Source organism: Streptopelia decaocto (genome assembly GCF_964273445.1).
Source record: "Streptopelia decaocto genome assembly, chromosome: 3".
NCBI lineage: Eukaryota > Metazoa > Chordata > Aves > Columbiformes > Columbidae > Streptopelia > Streptopelia decaocto.
Genome location: NC_138656.1, coordinates 117,032,010 through 117,050,458, shown reverse-complemented (window position 1 = coordinate 117,050,458; position 18,449 = coordinate 117,032,010). Strand labels below are relative to the sequence as shown.

At 41.8% G+C, this 18,449-nt stretch overlaps 1 protein-coding gene across 1 annotated transcript in view; it reads left to right on the top strand.

Annotated features, from left to right (window-relative positions):
* PKHD1 (PKHD1 ciliary IPT domain containing fibrocystin/polyductin) overlaps positions 1–18,449 on the top strand; it is a gene marked incomplete at both ends in the record, with an annotated part of 268,094 nt that overhangs the window by 141,134 nt on the left and 108,511 nt on the right. The window contains 2 exons of the mRNA XM_082047184.1: positions 9,232–9,409; positions 9,920–10,115. Coding sequence (XP_081903310.1) covers positions 9,232–9,409; positions 9,920–10,115 — 374 coding nt within the window. The remainder of the gene's footprint in view (positions 1–9,231; positions 9,410–9,919; positions 10,116–18,449) is intronic.

Below are 18,449 nucleotides of genomic sequence, written 5' to 3'. Positions count from 1 at the left end.
GCATATTTAAATATCAGTAAACATATAGTTGTCTCAATCCTAAACTGAATGATGAGTTTCACAGCATGGTTTTGGCCTAAGACAGCTATCCCTCACCCAAGCAATTCATGGGTACAATTTAGAGGTCAATGCAACCCAAGGAACCGTTTCCAGCAGGGCAGGTTAGATGTCCTCATGCTGTCTTGGAGGCTGAAGGAGTTTGACCATATGCATATGGCCAGGCCATGTCAGGAGGCCTCAAGGCTTACATACTCAATGAATGGATGAGATATTACCATGTCTTACCATGCAGGCTACACATCCTCCTTGCTGGTATCTCTTCACACTTCCAGTAAATCATGTCTACTAAGTTTGTAACAGAACTCAATTTTTTGTTGTTGTTGTTTGTTTTGTTTTGGTTTTTTTTAGAGGGATAGAAAACAGCTTTTTAGAGTTCAGCCTCCTACTGTCGCTGCCTCATATCCCACACTTGTAATAACCCAGTCCTGACATGCAGCCAGGACTTAACCATCAGCTCTGATGATTGTACAGATCCCAAGTGCTGTCCCAGCCCACTCCTGTTGCTGTACGTTAAGCTGGACTTGTTCCTCAGCAAAGTACTACCTCCACTTCTGTTGCCCAGGAAGAACACTTGCAATTTCCTTGTATAAAAGTAAAGGGGGAGTGGAAAGGGTTTTGAAAAACTAAACACCACTCCTGCTTTTCTTCCCATGATCATTTTCCCTTCCCAGTCCCTTGTTCAACATTTCATTTTCTTTTCAAAGTACAAGCCTGAACCATTATGAATTAAGAGTTTGGAATCATTCTGATTTAACAAAAAGGTTGCTAGGTAGAAGACAAAATACAACTGTGCTAGATGTCTTAGTGGACCAGTTAACCGTGAGGTCTTAGGCAAATCACTTGCCTTTCTAGCCTGTGTTTACTTCGACTATATGGACTACCACCTCTTTGGATTGATGCTCTGTGGGTGGATAGAGCTTGTCACAACATTGCCTGTAGTGGGATATGAGTCCTTTCGGATGCTGCCACAAAGTAAATGTCAATAATGGATGACAGCTAACATATTCAATACACCTCATTCCTCTTTACATCAAAAGGTGGTTAAAGAGCAAGTACAAATGGGAGTTCATCTGCACAATTGCTGTTGAACTCTGGAAATGTTTGAGCCCTCACCTAAACCTTGTCTTTCCCAGTAAACTGATTACGAGTTTTAGATTAGTCATGTTGAAGGCTGGGCACTTCTCAATCAACCTTTTATTTTGAGCAAGTTTTCTTCCTTTTCCTTCTTTATTATTCATCTACATGAGTGGGAGTCAACTTAGATCAAAGATACTTGGCAGTTGGAGTAGCAGAGGCCAACTGTTATCTTGTCCTCTCAAGGACTACGTACTTAACAGAGAAACTCAAGAGACCATGAGCAACCTCTCTGTGCTGCTTTCAGATCCTCTCTCCTGAGTAGCTCCCACCAGCCAAATCACCATCTCATTAAATTGAAAGACTGTCAGCCGGTCACCAAGTAAAAGTGGTGAGTCAGGGAGACTTAGGTCACAGAGACAGAACTCTAAAATGATGGAACTTGTAGAGGAACAGGGTGGGGAATGAAAGGAGCTGGAGGGGATTAAGGATGAAAGCAAATTAATAAAATATTTGCAGCATGACCAAAGAATGAGGATGTGAGGGGAGAAGAAGAAAGGGTGAATTTTGTCCAGATGTATTTGAAGAGTGTTTGCAATAAAAGTGAATAGATTAGGATTAACACAACAAAACATGACTAGGTGCAATTGGCAGAGGTTAAGCAGAGATAGTAAAGATAGATGGGTGGCAGGAAGAATTTCCAAGCAGTGCAATATCTTGGATTCATCTAATCTCAGTAAAAAAGATGAAAGTACTGTTGCTTGGCTTTCTTTACTTTCTGAAGAGCAAAGATTTTTAAATTGCTCTGGAAGAAATCCTTCTTTTGTGCTCTACCAAGCTACTTGTCAGGTCTCTAACTTGCTAGCTCCTAGTTGTACTTACCACTCATAGTAAGTCCTCGTAGTCAGTAAAACAGGGGTGCTATCAAAACAAGGGGTGAAAAACAGATTTCAAGCCTCTGAGCCCAAGGCTTGAGCACTGAACTCACGTTTACTGATCATCAGGCCAAAGTGACAGCAGAAGAGCATCTTCATTTTGATGTATGAGGTGAACTTTTCAGGCAACAGCCTAAAACAGTCTCATCTCCTGTGCTCAATATCTGTCATGGTCCAGAGTGGTGCATTCTTTGTGTTCTTCAGTAGAAAGCATGGAGGGGCTTGAGATGGTGGGTTTTTGTTTCCCCTGAGTTTCTGCTACAAAAATCTTAAAGGCTGAGGTGAGCAATGGATTTTGGGATGGGAGTTCTGGTATGACAACCTTCATCCCAGCAACCTTAGGCTTATTCCATGATCCTGAAGGCAACTGACAAGGCTTGGCCGTGGATGTGTCATTGACATTCGTAGCCTCCAAAATATCAGGGGAGTTGCATCAGCGCCACATTTTAGGAAAGATCCTTAGGATAGGGCTGGTTGGCACAAGCTAAAATCATGTCTGGGACCTTTTTAATTATTTAACAGTTACAATGTGGGCAATTAAATGCAAGTGCATGCAAATTAACTCTTTATTTTTTGTGTTGTTTAATTTACCAGAGTATATGTATTGGCACTTTTCCCCAAAAAATTGTAAGTATGGGGGGGAAAAAAAAAAGTGTGAGAAACCCTAGGAACCTATTTTTTTTAGAGAAAACAAGTATCTTGAGCATTTCTTGACTCTCCGTCCTGAACTGCTTCACCAAACAACTTCCAGGGCAGTGAGGATCCATTTCCAAGCTTGTATTGCTGTAACAAAATCTTCTTCACAAAGTCCACTTGAAAGTTAAAATAATGCAGCACTTAAGTACCCTTTAAAGAGCGTTTTTATGTCTTTTAAAAATCTAATTGAAGCTTATAAAAGTCTTTATAAATTTATATGTGAGAAAGTTATTGAGTAGTCTGAAGAACAGCTTATGCGACGGCACAGCACAGCATGGCCGCAGGCTAGATACGGCTGCTCCAAATGCCACTGCTACCCATATTATCATGAAAATATGACTCTCTATTAATATTAAAACAAATTTTCATTAAAAAATTGTCATAACATGATTAAGTGACTTTAAAAGTTTCTTCACATTATGCAGAATTTTTGCAAGAGGAGAGCATTAGAATAATCGGCAGCCGGGCAGCACCTTGCGGCAAAGGGGACTCCAAACACTTTGTGGCTGAGCACACCAGAAGGAAATTTGCTTTTTATTTCCTTTTGTTTTCTTGTGGTTCCCTTTCACTTGCTTCCCCCTTATCACTGCAGAAACTTGGGACTTGCTCAGCATCAGTCTTGTAGTTCAAGTCTTTTATTGCTTCCCTCCTCTTAGCCTGCTGCAGAGGAAAAGATTAACTTTCTTCTTTATAGCCTTAATTCCTAAATCTGGTCTAATATCCTCTCCTGTCGTGCACGCATTCAGCTGCTGCAAACCCAGCCACTGCTGATGGGTTCGTGTGAAAAGAATAGCGTACCCCCTACCTCCATGTCTTTGAGTCTTGAAGAGAGTTCAAATGGTTACTCCAGTTTTGCTTTCCCTTTGGTATTTACTTACTTCAGATGAACACCCACCTGCTGCGAAACACCCATGCAATCACACTTCTTCTCTCAATGTGTACATGCTCAGTTGCTCTCTGGTCGTGTATTTTCCCTGTGTAACTTGACTGTATCCACACACGGGGCAGCTCACACCCTCGCTTGACCTCATAATTCAGACCTTTCAGGGCTTCTGTGGCATAAGGTGGAAGGCAAATACTAAACCATTGGTTGTTGGCTGTTCAGTTAGCCAACACATCAGCTGAACTTCAGTGATTCAATGCTTCACTGCACTACATTTCTGACATCTGAGACATCCCATCAAAGTAATGAAGATAAATTTGCTTCCCAGTGTAAGACACCTTTCCATTTACCATTCAGCCTGTTGGTTCAATCCCCAACTTATACTGGCAGGAAAGCCACATCCTGCACAGGCTGATGAGTATGCAAGAGAAAGTGTTTCTCCAGGTCTGTCCCCTTGGCTTGACCATTGCTTGGGGTGTTTCTGGTTACAGGGGGCTATATTTAGCATTGAGGCAGAATTTGCTAGCTCTGCACTTCAATTGCTTACAAGGAGAAGCCTGACAATCTGGTTGGATGCTTGTTGAGGGCTGGATGGATCCAAGCCAGATATGCCAGCTGGCATAACCAATATATTATTAGCCTTAAAATTGTATTAATGTGTCGAGGACTGCAAGTGAGCAATGGATGTGCAGTAAAACCATGCCCAGAGTACCTGCAGCCAGATTTTCAGGTCTGCTTTGGATGCTTTAGATCTCTGCCTGACATGGGATGAGTGGAGTGACAAAGTGGTCCTCTGTAGATATTTCCTATGCTTGCACTATTTGAACTGCTTGCTTACCAGCCACTGTCCAGCTCAGAATTTGTATCTGATTTTAGTTTTCCTTAAAATATCAACCTGTAAACTACAGGAGCTGGGGAACTGATGTAAGAACAGAGAGGGGTTTGGAAGCCAGGGGTACCAAACTCAAAAGCTACTTTGAATGAAACCAGCTCAGCTTGTCGGTCACAACCCAATCTGGGAGATCATCTCAGTTCTTTTTCCACTTCACATTCAGGAGACCTATCGCATAGTGTCTGCTCAGGATCTAGTTATTTTTGAGAAGACCCATACATGCAAAAATGTGCTGATGGAAAGGATTCATAATACAAGGCAGACTTGAATCATGTCTCTCAAGGAAGATGCACACATTTACTTAAAACAGCTGAAAATTCTTAATTCTTGGCAACTAAAATAAAAATAACTGGTTTTGAGCCCGGCATTAAACCTGTAAAGTGTTTGGTAGGGCCATAATTTGGAATCAGCCTCTATTTGGCCAACAATAAATCACGCTGTTGCTATAAACATTTGGTGTCCCGTTAGAAGTTCAATGCTATATTGTTTCCTGTTTTGGAGAGAGGTAATCATAAAGTATTATACACAAATGTATCAAAAAGAAAACATTTAGAGCTAAACACAGTGTCTCTCTTCATACACAAAGGTACGGACTCAGGATAAGTAAGTTAATGGTAATCATAAACAGGAGAGTTAATATTTGTTCTGCTTGATGTTATCGATTGGTTTAACAAATCCTTTGTGGCCCGTCTATGTTGAGCAGTTCTACACAATACACTTCAGCTAAATTACATCACAGTTTATACAATCACAACTGATAAATTGTGGCTCAGACTGTAAAGTCCTATCCAGTAATCCTGCTATATTTCTAAAGCAAATTGCTCCTTAATTGAAACCTGCTTCAATATAAAAATACAGGCTTTTCAGTGAGTCATCTTTTTTTTCCCCCCTCCCCCCGCCCCCTTTACACTTTGTAAAGGCTTCCAGCAGTTTAAAGTGAGGGTTAATTTTGCATTAAGACCGTTGCCTCCTAGTTTCTTTCAAATAAAGCCAGGGGAAGTAGAGGGGAAGGCTCTTTCCCCTGATAATGAAGCTCTCTGTGTTAATGATGCATTCAGGCTCCCTCGGATCCTCTGAATTAGAAATACTCATGTGTGCGTGCTAGTCTGCTTCATTAACATTAAGGAGAGGTAGATTGGTGGCTATTTAGGGCACAGTGAAATCACTGGCTATTTAGGGCAAATGGAAATGGTGCTAATTGTGGCTGGTAATTCCATTAGTAAGGTACTTCCATTTTGGTGTCGGTTTGGCATAGAGGTGAAAAAAAATCAAACACACTGACATTCTTTCAAGGGGAATGTAGTGTCAGGCTCATTGTTGGCTTGTATCAGTTACCTCCTCTACCTTCATGACCTTGTCATGAAGAGACCCTGAAGTTAGTTTTAGGCAGACAACAAGGTCCAAAACAGGCTTTTATTCCGTCCAGAAAAGTCTGGGAAAATGGGAAATGGGGTTTATACAATTAATTAGTACTCCAATAACATAAAATACAGATTTGGATATCAACTTGAGGAGATTATTTGGCGTACAACAAAATAAGAATAATGGAGATCCACAGCGTGCATACAGGCATTCACAATAAACAACACCAGAGCTGTCTCTGACCCCAGGAAAAATACACCCACGAGTCTAGTGAGGAATTATATTAAGGATACACACTTGCCTGAGTCTGGCAAGGAATTATTAAAGAAAATACATGTGCTTATATTTAAGCACGGAATAGACCAGCTGGCCCAGCGAGGAAAATAGAAAGATCTATCTAGTAAGTTTTCTCTCACCCAAATGAGATGGCGAGGCTGTCCCAATAACAGAATCACAGAACCAATCACAGAATGTCAGGGGTTGGAAGGGACCTGGAAAGCTCACCCAGTCCAATACCCCCACCAGAGCAGGAACACCCAGATGAGGTTACACAGGAAGGTGTCCAGGCGGCTTTGAATGTCTGCAGAGAAGGAGACTCCACAACCTCCCTGGGCAGCCTGGTCCAGGCTCTGGCACCCTCACTGGGAAGAAGTTTCTTCTCATATTTAAGTGGAACCTCTCATGTTCAAGTTTGAACCCACTGGTTCTTGTCCTACCATTGGTTGTCACCAAGAAAAGCCTGGCTCCATCCTCCTGACACTCACCCTTTCCATATTGATAACCATGAATGAGGTCACCCCTCAGTCTCCTCTTCTCCAAGCTCAAGAGCCCCAGCTCCCTCAGCCTTTCCTCACACGGGAGATGCTCCACTCCCTTCAGCATCTTTGTTGCCCTGCGCTGGACTCTCTCCAGCCGTTCCCTGTCCTTCTGGAGCTGAGGGGCCAGAACTGGACACAATATTCCAAGTGTGGTCTCACCAGGGTAGAGTAGAGGGGCAGGAGAACCTGTCTGACCTACTGATCACCCCCTTCTAACCCACCCCAGGTACCATTGGCCTTTGTGGCCACAAGGGCCCAGTGCTGGCTCATGGTCAGCCTGCTGTCCCCAGGACCTCCAGGTCCTTTTCCCTTACACTGCTCTCCAACAGGTCATTTCTCAGCTTACACTGGAACCTGGGGTTGTTCCTGCCCAGGTTCAAGACTCTACACTTGCCCTTGTTATATTTAATTAAATTTTTCCCCACCCAGCTCTCCAGCCTGTCCAGGTCTCTGGATGGCAGCACAGCCTCTGGCGTGTCAGCCACTCCTCCCAGCTTGGTGTCTTCAGTAAACTTGCTGATAGTACACTCTATTCTCTCATCCAAATCACTGATGAATGTATTGAATAATACCAGCCCCAGCGCTGACCCTTGAGGCACTCCACCTGGGAGGTTTCCTTAGGCAGCAATCCTGCCTAAGTGGAGGCTTCTGACACACAGACCTGCAGCTCCGAGAAGACCACAAATGGTTCAGGTTACCCAAATATTTGTTTTGGTGAGCTGGCCCTCCATCAGGAGCGGGGTCTGTGCTTGTGGGTGGCAACACCTCAAGCAAGGTATGTAAAAGGCAAGGGCACAACATTCCAGGTCAAGGAAACCCCAGAGATTTAAGGCCATGACGATATCTCATGTTTCCTTTCCTTCCTGGGTCATGAACGCAGATTTATATTTTACAGAGGGTGGGGCTGAGTCTCCATCGCTTGCTGTGGTGTTGTGCACCTTTGTAAATCAATAAAGAGATTTCTTTAATGTTTCATCTCATTTTGTGTGCTGTGCTTCTGCTGCTAGAAATGTTTTCCTGAATACCTGTGCAGGTGCTGATAACTCTGGAAATAATGTGCTTGTTGTCATTTACTTGCTTAATTAGCAGCCTAATATCCTGGTCCAGTTAATGCCTATAAAAGGAGGTTTATTAGTAGTACGAAAGCTGTTTAAGCCTTATAAACTCCTTCCAGTCAGCTTCATTGGTCTGCCAATATCTTCTGGTTGAGTGATTCTTTGCTGATTCATGCTTCTCTTTGCCGTTGCTGTTTCTCAGCCGAATGTTTCTAGGAAACCAGAAAGTCCTTTGACAAAGTGATAAACACCAGAAAAACAAATAAAAAAACTCAAACTAACAAACAAACAAACAAAGAACTGATTTAAAAAGACACACAAAAAAATCTGCAGGCAATCCTCCTCCAAGATGACTGCTATTGTAATTATGAGATATCTCCAAAGCAACAAGCGGAAAAATAACGAAAAATTGCAAGTACAGCCAGGCAAATTGCAGGACAACATGAGTTTTAACGTATGACCCAACCCTCCAGACTGGATAAGGCTTACTTACACAAGAGTAATCAGAAAACTCTATCAAATTTTGTGAAGATCAAGATCCTAAAAATTGAACCTGAGGCTCATGAATGATATGCTGAGATTTCTAGTTGTAGAGCAATACTCCAATTTAGAAAAACTATATTAGCTATGCTTAAAAGAGATCTTTTTTGTTTGTTATTTTTGTTTGTTTGGTTGTGTTTTGTTTTGTTTTGTTTTGTTTTCCTTTTAAGATTAATGTCAGCTCAAATTTCAAAACTAACTACATGGACTCAAGGTGAATCTGCCAGCTTGCCTTGATCTTGCAGCAGCACTTGACTCATTTATAAATCTGCTGCATTCATCTTCATGGCAGAACCATGGCCCCAGGGTACCCGGCAAGCCAGCAAAGCTTCTTCTAAGCTGAGAACTAGATCTGCAGTCCTGGGACGTGTATCCTGAGCAATTCCCCATGTATAATGTGAAGGATGCAAGAAACAGGAAAAAACTTATGAGTTTCAGTTGTGCAGTTGCAACCCCAATGTCCTTATAAGCATGTCTAGTGCTGGCAGGGCCTTGATGAACCTTTTGACTGCTCAGATGTGAGTGAGTAACCAGAAAACTCTATCAAATTTCGTGAAGATGAAGATCCTAAAAGTTGAACCTGAGGCTCGTGAGTGTGGTGGATGGGGAAATAGCCAGACAGAATAGGAGTTGGTACCCTGGATGTTGCCATTGCTCTGCTTTGGCATAAGGTTTTCTCCTCTGTGCCTTTATTCCTCTACCCTTTGTCTCTCTTTCTCTTTTAACAGCATTTCAGGAAGAGATTGTTTCTTACCATATTTGTAAAGATTTACACAAATGTAGTCACATTCTGAGAGAGAAGCAGCATATACTACTGTAATTCAAACCAAAACAGAACTGTAAAAGTTGCAAAATGACAGAGTTCAGTGAAAAAATGTGATTATATATATGTTTGTTTTGTTTTTTTTTCCTGCAGAAAAGAGGCTCCAGACATTCCCTATAATTTAACTGTGACTGACAGTAGGAATAAGACAACCACAGTCAACTACGTCCCTGATACTTTATCAAATTTGTATGGTTGGATGGTTCTCCTCTTGGATAAAGAGACTTATGCATTGACATTTGACAACTCTTTGGTCAGCAAACAGCTCAAGGTAACATGGGAATTTTTTATAATTTCAAAATGATACTTGGAAATGATAATCATGTTCTCATCTAACTGCATGAGCAGAGAGAGGAAAAAAGTAAAGGCACTGAGAAAATCTCGGTAGGTTTATAGGTAGGGCTTTGAAATGATGACCTGGTTCCTGAAGCTCTTAGTAGTAACTTGGAGCAGGAAGATAACTTTGGATGTCTTAGATGAAAACTCAGTGTGGTTCTTAAGGATCAACAAAATTTATACTACTGTAAAACATACCAAAGCATGGTTTTCAGAAGGCATTGTTCCTCTGTACCTTTTAAAGGTGATGAGGGGAGTTGATTTCGTCTGTGTTTGCCTTCATCTTCTGCTTAATTTTACATCTCTCTTCCGTGTTTCCAATACATAGTTTGCAAAAGAATATATTGCATGTGAGAAGCACCATCTCTTTTATCCCTTCACATTGCACTCCATGGAGCAATAATCACGGAGACAGAAATGTTCACTTTAGTTTCCTCTTCTCTAGTATTCAGTGACATTTAGCAACTTCGTGACTGGGAATTACTTGCTGGTGGAACACAAGGATCTTCCTGATCATCCCGAGGTTGCGGTGTCCTGTGGGACAAGGTCCGGACAATCACTTCAATCGCTGCCTTCATACGGTCATCATAAGAGCTGCGACTGGTATCTTGACAGCAGATTGAGGAAATTAACCTATTTGGGTAAGTGCAATATGATGGATATAATGTACCTTTTAGTTCAAGAATGGTGGTAGAGCTGATGCCTTTTTAATTTCAACCCCAAAACCACACAAAGTCTTAGAAACACAAGGCCCTCTTTCATTGAGTGAGAAGTCCTTCAAAATCATCAATCAAATAGGTCACACCAGGTTCATTTCTATGCAATCTGTCCGATGCCTAATGTGCTGACAGAAGGAATGTATTATAAATAGTAGAGTTACGTGACATCAGTCGAATTTGAATTGGTGTTTTGGAGAGGAAAACACGTTAAATTCCACTAATGATCTCTGTTGTGAGATGATCCCATATCACATTAATAAATTATCCTCAGTCTGTCTAGGCTGAGCCCACTGAAGGCAATTGGATTACTGAGCAAGGATTTTTCCTGTAAACCTTCAAAGGTGTCATAGACCTTTAAAGGTGGGTATGTTGGCTTTGTACATTAGATCTAGAAGTGTGGTGGTCACTTTTTTAAGAATTTCAGGTATTTACTGATATTTATTTGGATTGTCAATATCCTATTCTTTTAAATTTGGGACACTTCCTGCGATTCATGTTCTCAAGCAAATGATTTTATAAGGGTCTAAGTTCTATATGTAAAAGGCAAGGTAATGATTGTTGTCATAATTAATAGTAGTAGAACCTCGAATCACAAAAACATTTCAGTGCTTTTGGGAAGAATATTTTATCCTATATGATTGTCATACAGGGAAGCCAAAGTAGAAAGATAACAATTTGCACAGTAACGGAAAATTTTGTTACTGATTTAATATGTTTTAATAAATTTCTCATGATTTGTACCTACGAGATATTATGCAGATGGCTTTCTTATGTAGGATCTCTTTAGAAATGAGCAATTAGAACAATAAGTGGGAAAGTGGAGAAGAAAACATGGCTGGAATGTGGGCAGGCAACCCCTGAGCTCCATCTGACAACAACGAAAACCATCCAGTGTGCAATTGACGAGAAATGGGGAATCCCATGTCTTAACTTCAGTCTGAGGGTCACACCTGCTGCATCCATCTCTGGTTCTGCAAACAGTTAGCTACTGAAAGAACCAATATGGGGATTTTACTATTATTCAGTTTACTTACCGTGTAAATTTTGTTCTTTCAAATATGCAAGTCAACCGCTTACGGTTTGGACATCTTAAATTGCTCATGCATAACTAGGCCAATATTGGATAGCGCAGAGATGACACTTAATTCTTGGCCTCTTACTACTATTGAAAATAGAGAAGATAATGGTCTTGGGAAGACTGGGACAAAGTGACTTGGCTGTTATATATAACTCTTGCGTCACAGATACTTTTTAGTCCTTCTCTTGCCTTCCTTTCGTCTTGATTTTTATTATATGAAGAGTTCGTTATTGTTTCTCATTTTAATACAGAGAGAAACAATCATCCAAAGAACATGAAGGGAAATTTATGAAAACACCTAACATGTATAATTCACACCGGGAACATTTTCAGTAAGGACTTTTATAGCAGTGAGATCAATAATTTAGTGCCGGGCACCTTTTAGCTAATGCTGTTGGTAGGGTAAAAATCTGAAAAAAAGCAAGCAGATTCCTAGCCCTGGTGTGCCATTTAATTTCTCTCCTGATCTCCGCTGTGCAGGCTGAGGATAATTAACCATCAGAGCAGACTCGTGGCATGTGGTGGACTTTCCATCACTCAGGGTCCTTAGATGATGCTTGGCCATCTTTTCAGAGAAATATGCCCCAGCTCTGCAAGAAGCCATTAGAAACCTCATGAGGCGAGATTCACGCTCCATAGGAGGTCGGAGGCGGCTGCCACAATAGTCCCTTCTGGCCTTAAAAACCCACCAGTGCACCCACTGACCCAGAGAGGACAAGACTTGAAGGTCTGGCCTTCAGAACACATTCCTGCCTAACTCTGCAAACTGTTTTAATTATTATTATTGTTATTTTTAATTTACATATAACTCTATGAAATAATTAGCCAACTAATTAATCCCGTTTACAAGCTTTGTCGGATTCTTCAGCTGTCAGTCATGCTGGCGTTGAGTCTCAGCTCCCTCCTTCATCTGACACGGTCTCCATGGCTACAGGCTGCATCTGCTGACACCCCACTCTCTATTTACTGCTTAATTAAGAATTTCACGCTCAGCCCTTATCTGCTGCTAAGAACAAGAACACACTGTTAAGAAACTCCAAATTTAGGCTGCTGCACAAGGAAAGCCTTTCTTGTCGTCCTGACTGTGCGGAGCCTCTTTAACTACCCTCTTGGCAACTGCGCTGCTGCCCTTCAATCAAAAATCATTAAATGGGGCAGAGATAATGAGCATGTAGCATATCAAAAGGAGGATGTTTGCTCGGGCTAAGGAGGAAAAGCTGTAAGGGCCTACAAGCAGCCGCCACTTCAAAGGGAGAAGGGGCTGATAAAGAGTCATTTGTTCCTGTTTGACTTATGTAAAAGGTCTGGAATGTCGGAGCCCCGTCTCGCAGACGCGGGTCCCCCCGTGTCGGTGCTCGTGTGTCAGTGGCCGGGCAGCTGGGCCACAAACAGCATCAGCCCAAGCGTATAATCACTCGACTCCGCGGTCACAATAGGCACTTGTAGGGGGTGGCGGAGGGAGGGCCGGGGGTACAATGGGAAGACAATTATTGCAGCTGCTCGGGAGGGCCATAATTCTTCCTGCAGAAAGTAGCCGGCTCTTGCAAGGGCGGAGGGGAGAGCTCCAGCGTATTAGTCATCCCTCCGACTTTTTGGAAGCACTTCGGTGGGGTTTCGACAGCTGCTGGTGTAACCGCCTCCTTCCAATAATTGCGCATTCTGGCAAGGGTCAACTTACTTTTGACCCTCCGCTTTTGTACCCAGCAGAAAGCCTTTTAGGGCAAACCGTGGGGAAGTGGCAGGGGTGTGTTACATCCAAAATTAACGCCGGTAAATACGTATCAGATGCTGGCTCATTCACAAGCAGGCTCCTGAATTCACACAGCCTTTTGCTCAGGCATGGCAGGGGAAAAAGGAGAGAAGGGGAGGGAAGACCCCACAACTGAGAATATATTGTTATTCAAACAAAGCAGGCAGCTGAATGAAGCCACCTTGGCCAGCAGTTTGCACAGGCTCAGGCTTTCTCCATGCCCCTGTCATGCAAGTGTTTGTTTGTCTTTGGGGGAGAAAAAAAGGCCTGTCTAACACAGAAGACAAGAAAATATACCATATGGAGAGGATTAAAGGAGTTAAGTTGCCCTGATGCTTTGCACGCTTGCAGTTTCGTAAATTAGAGCTGGGCGTGGGACAATGCAGGGGATGCTGAATGAGGATAAATAATTGTAATGGTGAATTTTTCCTTGATGCAATGATCCTGTTAACAAAGGTACTCACTGCTACATACATACATCAACCTGTTAACTAACCCATGAGCTCCTTGGAAAATCCTTTTCAGACCATTTTCAATGAATTCTCACTGAAGGATACATAACCCCATGTGGGTTATCTACCCATCCATCCAACCCTGATGGATGCTGGGTGAGGAAGAGGTGAGGAGGCTTAGGGCATCCCATGCCAGTCATTTCTACATTGGCAGCTCTGCTCTGATGTTACTAATCTTCACAGAATCTTCCAGATTTTCTCTGGGGCACCCCACGTCTTGAGATAAGTGCTCCTCAAAGGTGGGCATTGAAATTGGTATGTGGGTCCCTGAAAGCTGAGGCTCAGCCATGGTTCAGGAGGTTGGTCCTAACATGATGTGGCCATGCTGAATCAAAAAACTTACTTAATATGGGATGTGGAAAGAAATACCTCACTGGGACATCTGGGATATTTTTAGGAGAAATGTCCTGTGTAAATTACAATAATAACATTATCAGCTTTTTAAGTCTGTTACAAACATGAGCATATGGTGCCGCAGCATGATATTGCTCCTTGGTTAAGGTCTCTGGGCAATTCTGGAATTGGCTAAAAACCAGAGATGTTGTTTCCTTTTTGTTCACTTTTGAAATGCTTAAACCCTTTTCTTTTTGGAACAAAACAAAGTGTTGGCTTGCTCCACCTCCAGATTTCTTTTGGCTTTTTTTCTCAAATGGAAGTGCTTGACACAAACGTTATTGGAAACATCACTGAAAGGATGATTAAACCTTTTATTTACCCCAAATATATTTTTCAGTAGACACAACTTTTATGAAGATGGGTCATCCTGCCGGCTTTGCATAAGCTACTCATGTGTGAGTTGTTAGGAGATCCTAAGGCCCAACCTCACATTACTGCTGTGTCAGAAGCAGGCTTAAAGTTTCCATAGTTCTTAAAAAAATAATTTGATTACACTTATTGTCTCTGCTAAATTCCTGCAGAATGATCTCACTTCCATTACACTCTGTGGGTTTCTGTAATTGCTTTGTACATGAAAAAAAACAGGCCTTTTAGAATGTTTGTTTCCAATATTAAAATATGGAAAATAAATAGACAAAAATATTTTCTGCAGCCTTATTGCTCAGAGCTAAAGGAGAATCTTAGGTGAAAGGCCTAAAGAACAGAGTTAATTTGTTTGAGAGAACTGGTTGTACAGGCATGAGTCTTTTCTTCTAGCGAGATAAAACTTACTTACCCTGTATCAGTTGTTTCAGAAGATCAGTTGACCAGATACAGGCTACTTTGTGGAGTGAAATGAAATGCCAGTTCTCAGCAGAGAGATGGCCTTTCTAATGGACACAAAGAGAAAAATCACAGAAACACAGAATGTCAGGGGTTGGAAGGGACCTGGAACGCTCATCCAGTCCAATACCCCCGTCAGAGCAGGAACACCCAGATGAAGTTACACGGGAAGGTGTCCAGTCAGGTTGGAATGTCTGCAGAGGAGACTCCACAACCTCCCTGGGCAGCCTGGCCCAGGCTCTGCCACCCTCACTGAGAAGAAGTTTCTTCTCATATTTAAATGGAACCTCTTGTGTTCAAGTTTGAACCCACTGGTTCTTGTCCTACCATTGGTTGTCACCAAGAAGAGCCTGGCTCCATCCTCCTGACACTCACCTTTTACATGTTGATAACCATGAATGAGGTCACCCCTCAGTCTCCTCTTCTCCAAGCTCCAGAGCCCCAGCTCCCTCAGCCTTTCCTCATATGGGAGATGCTCCACTCCCTTCAGCATCTTTGTTGCCCTGTGCCGGACTCTCTCCAGCAGTTCCCTGTCCTTCTGGAGCTGAGGGGCCAGAACTGGACACAATATTCCAGGTGTGGTCTCCCCAGGACAGAGTAGAGGGGCAGGAGAACCTCTCTGACCTACTGACCACCCCTTTCTAGTCCACCCAGGTACTATTGGCCTTCCTGGCCACAAGGACACAGTGCTGGATCATGGTCACCCTGCTGTCCACCAGAACCACCACGTCCCTTTTCCCTACACTGCTCTCTAATGGGTCATTCCTCAACTTATACTGGAACCTAGGGTTGTTCCTGCCCAGATGCAAGACTCTACACTTGCCCAAAAATCAACTTTCTCCTGGCAGATGAGCTCCCGTCCTTCTGGCATTGCACCAGAGGGACCAGAGAACACAGCAGTTACAGAAATAAGATGATGAAATGCCCTTAAAATCATGTCAGGGATGGTCTTCCGACTATGCGACCTCTTCAGGAGGAATTTCATGCCTTCACCTTCCATCTCTGCAAATATCGATCTGCTGCACGCAAGAATCAGTATTCATTAGCCCAAATCTCTCTTTAATATATATATACATATATTAATATATGTGTGTATATATATATATATTTACATCTTCGCTCCTTTCTGCAGTGTCCCCATTATACCATATTTCTGGATACCTCCTGTAACAGTCCCTGGTAGAGGACAACAAAATATCTCATCTCAGGTTCTCCCATTTCCAGAGGTGTGTCTCGCTGTGTTGTTGATTGTGCTGTCTACAAGTTTTGATTTCCCTGTGATATATGTTAGTCCAATTGATGTTAAATAGCATGGAGTCGGTTGTTATTTGTAAGTTGGGCTATTGGATCCATTTGTTTTAGTTTCAGCCCGTCCTAATATCCACAGGCAAAATTCACCATCACTGCAAAGCTGATAAAAGACTAAGTTGCTCCTCCTTCATGTTCACTCAAGGAGCCCTGAACTAGAAGTTACTGGGAATATCCTTAAGAAGACCTGTATTTATGATTCACAGCCCAAACACCCAGGAAGAGCTGTAATAAGACAGAAAATTGATGAGCCTTATAAAGGTTTTAAACAACCAAACCCTGGAGCCTTATAACTGCATTTTGTGAAGAGTCACCTTAATTCAATGTTTACTAATGATGTCCTTCATCTGTGTTGCCTGTATCTCTTCCTGTCCTGTACAGAAACAATGATAATGTACTCGGCAGCAAAACAAAACAACCAGAAGTACTATGTCACTGTAGTCTTGATTATTCCCAAGACCATGTTTTGATCAGTTTTTAGGTGTATTTGTGGGAAACGACAACAAAATATTACTGTTTCGCAACTGTTGCTCTTTACACCCTATTGACGTTAATTCTGCAAGTCAAAGTATTGTGGAGAATTCAGCCCCTGATTCCCACACACATGTGGAGGGTATAAATGACTTACGATGTTTTGAATTGTCATGCTCTGTGGCTGGATGAAACTTCAGATATGAGAAACTTTTATCCTAGTCCTGACTTTGGACACGACTATACTGAGTTACATCTTAGCGGTCCCTTTCTTCACTGTGTGAGGGAGCTGAACCCCTTTATGAGGTCTATAGAGCATATTGATCAAGTTTCATGTCCCCTCAGGATTTAATTGTGACAATTTTTCTCTGAAGAATACAAACATCCTTAATTGGCTGATTGCACTGTACAGCCTGCAAAATTAAGCAAAAAAAAAAAAAAAAAACAACACAGCCAAACAACCCAAAAAAACTGACAAAATATATCTATCAAAGAAATGATAGTATCAGAGCTTGTTTCTCTTAATTTCCAAAGACTGACGCAACACCTTTGACTCCTCATTTGCTCTGATATAAGATAGAAGGAAGGCCACCATAACCATACCACCCGTAAAAGAGTATTGTCTAAACGCCACATGAACTCTTTCTCAAAGACTTTAAATTAGCATCTTCACATCATTCTTTCTCCTCAAAGGTTCACCTTGTGGCTACCAAAATACATGATGCAGTTCATTTTGAGCTCTGTGTGATGATCTGGGGCAGATTGACTTGACTGATACATGGATCAGATCACAGTTACCTTTGGGAGAAGGTGTCACTGAAGAACAGGGCTCAGGCACATGATTACTAATTAATCAGACATGAGAAAAACCTCATGGAATCAGTTTCTATTTAATTATGGAAGCCTCATTTGGCATAGGAGCATATGCTGCTAACTCAATCGAGTGCTTTCAACTGACATCAAATAGTAATTATCAGAAAGAATCGAGTTTTTTGATTATTCATACTAATTTATTGAACACTTAAAATTAATGAACCTCAGTTATTTTAAATTTGCTCAGTTGCATTGGGAGAAAAGGAGGGAGGTAGGGAAGGATGGTTCTCACAATTTAAAAGTACAGAGACTTGTTTAAAGATAAAATAAGTAAATTACAATATGGCATGAAATCCCATCTGTGGGTTGATACACACATAGGAAAGTTCCTGGCACGTTCTGGAGCTGAGGAAAGTTCTGACAATGGCTTCATTTGTACAATTCTATTGCCAAAAAAATCTTCTGATGACATTTTAGGGTCACCATAAGGCGTTGGGCAGTGGATTTATGTTTGTCAAAGTGTTTCTATTTTAACCTACGGTTGTTCCAGTCTGGTGACTCAAAGGAAATGCCTTCATGAAGAAGAGGAGCCTTTTAGTTGGGTCTGAAACAGTTTTCTCTTGCTCCTCTTAGTTTGATTTGCATTATCCTGGCCCTTCTCCTGCTGACACTATATTGGCACAAAGGTTACAACTGTGATAATTGCTCCTGACCTCTTTTCACGGTGGAGAACATAGACTCCCTGTCTTCAGTCTGTAAAGTCTGACTAATTAAAGCATCTCTTTCAGACAGCAGATTTTTTTGGGGAAAAAAAAAAAAAGAAGTCAAAACCAAACTACAAAACAAAAGCTGTAATTTTCTGTTTGAGCCAGTTAATACATTATGCATTCAATGGTGTAGTATCGCTTGTCTTAGTGAAACTACTGTGGATTTATAGTGGGATAAATGAGATTTGTGTTCCAGCCTAGAATTTCTGATTGTTAAGTGTTTTCTTTTAGCTGTTTCTAATGAGTTGTCTTGAGACCCTGTGTATCTGTAAATTAAAACGTTTGTTTAATCCTTGCTCAAAATACAAAAAAAAGACAAAAACGCTTAGAAAACATGTA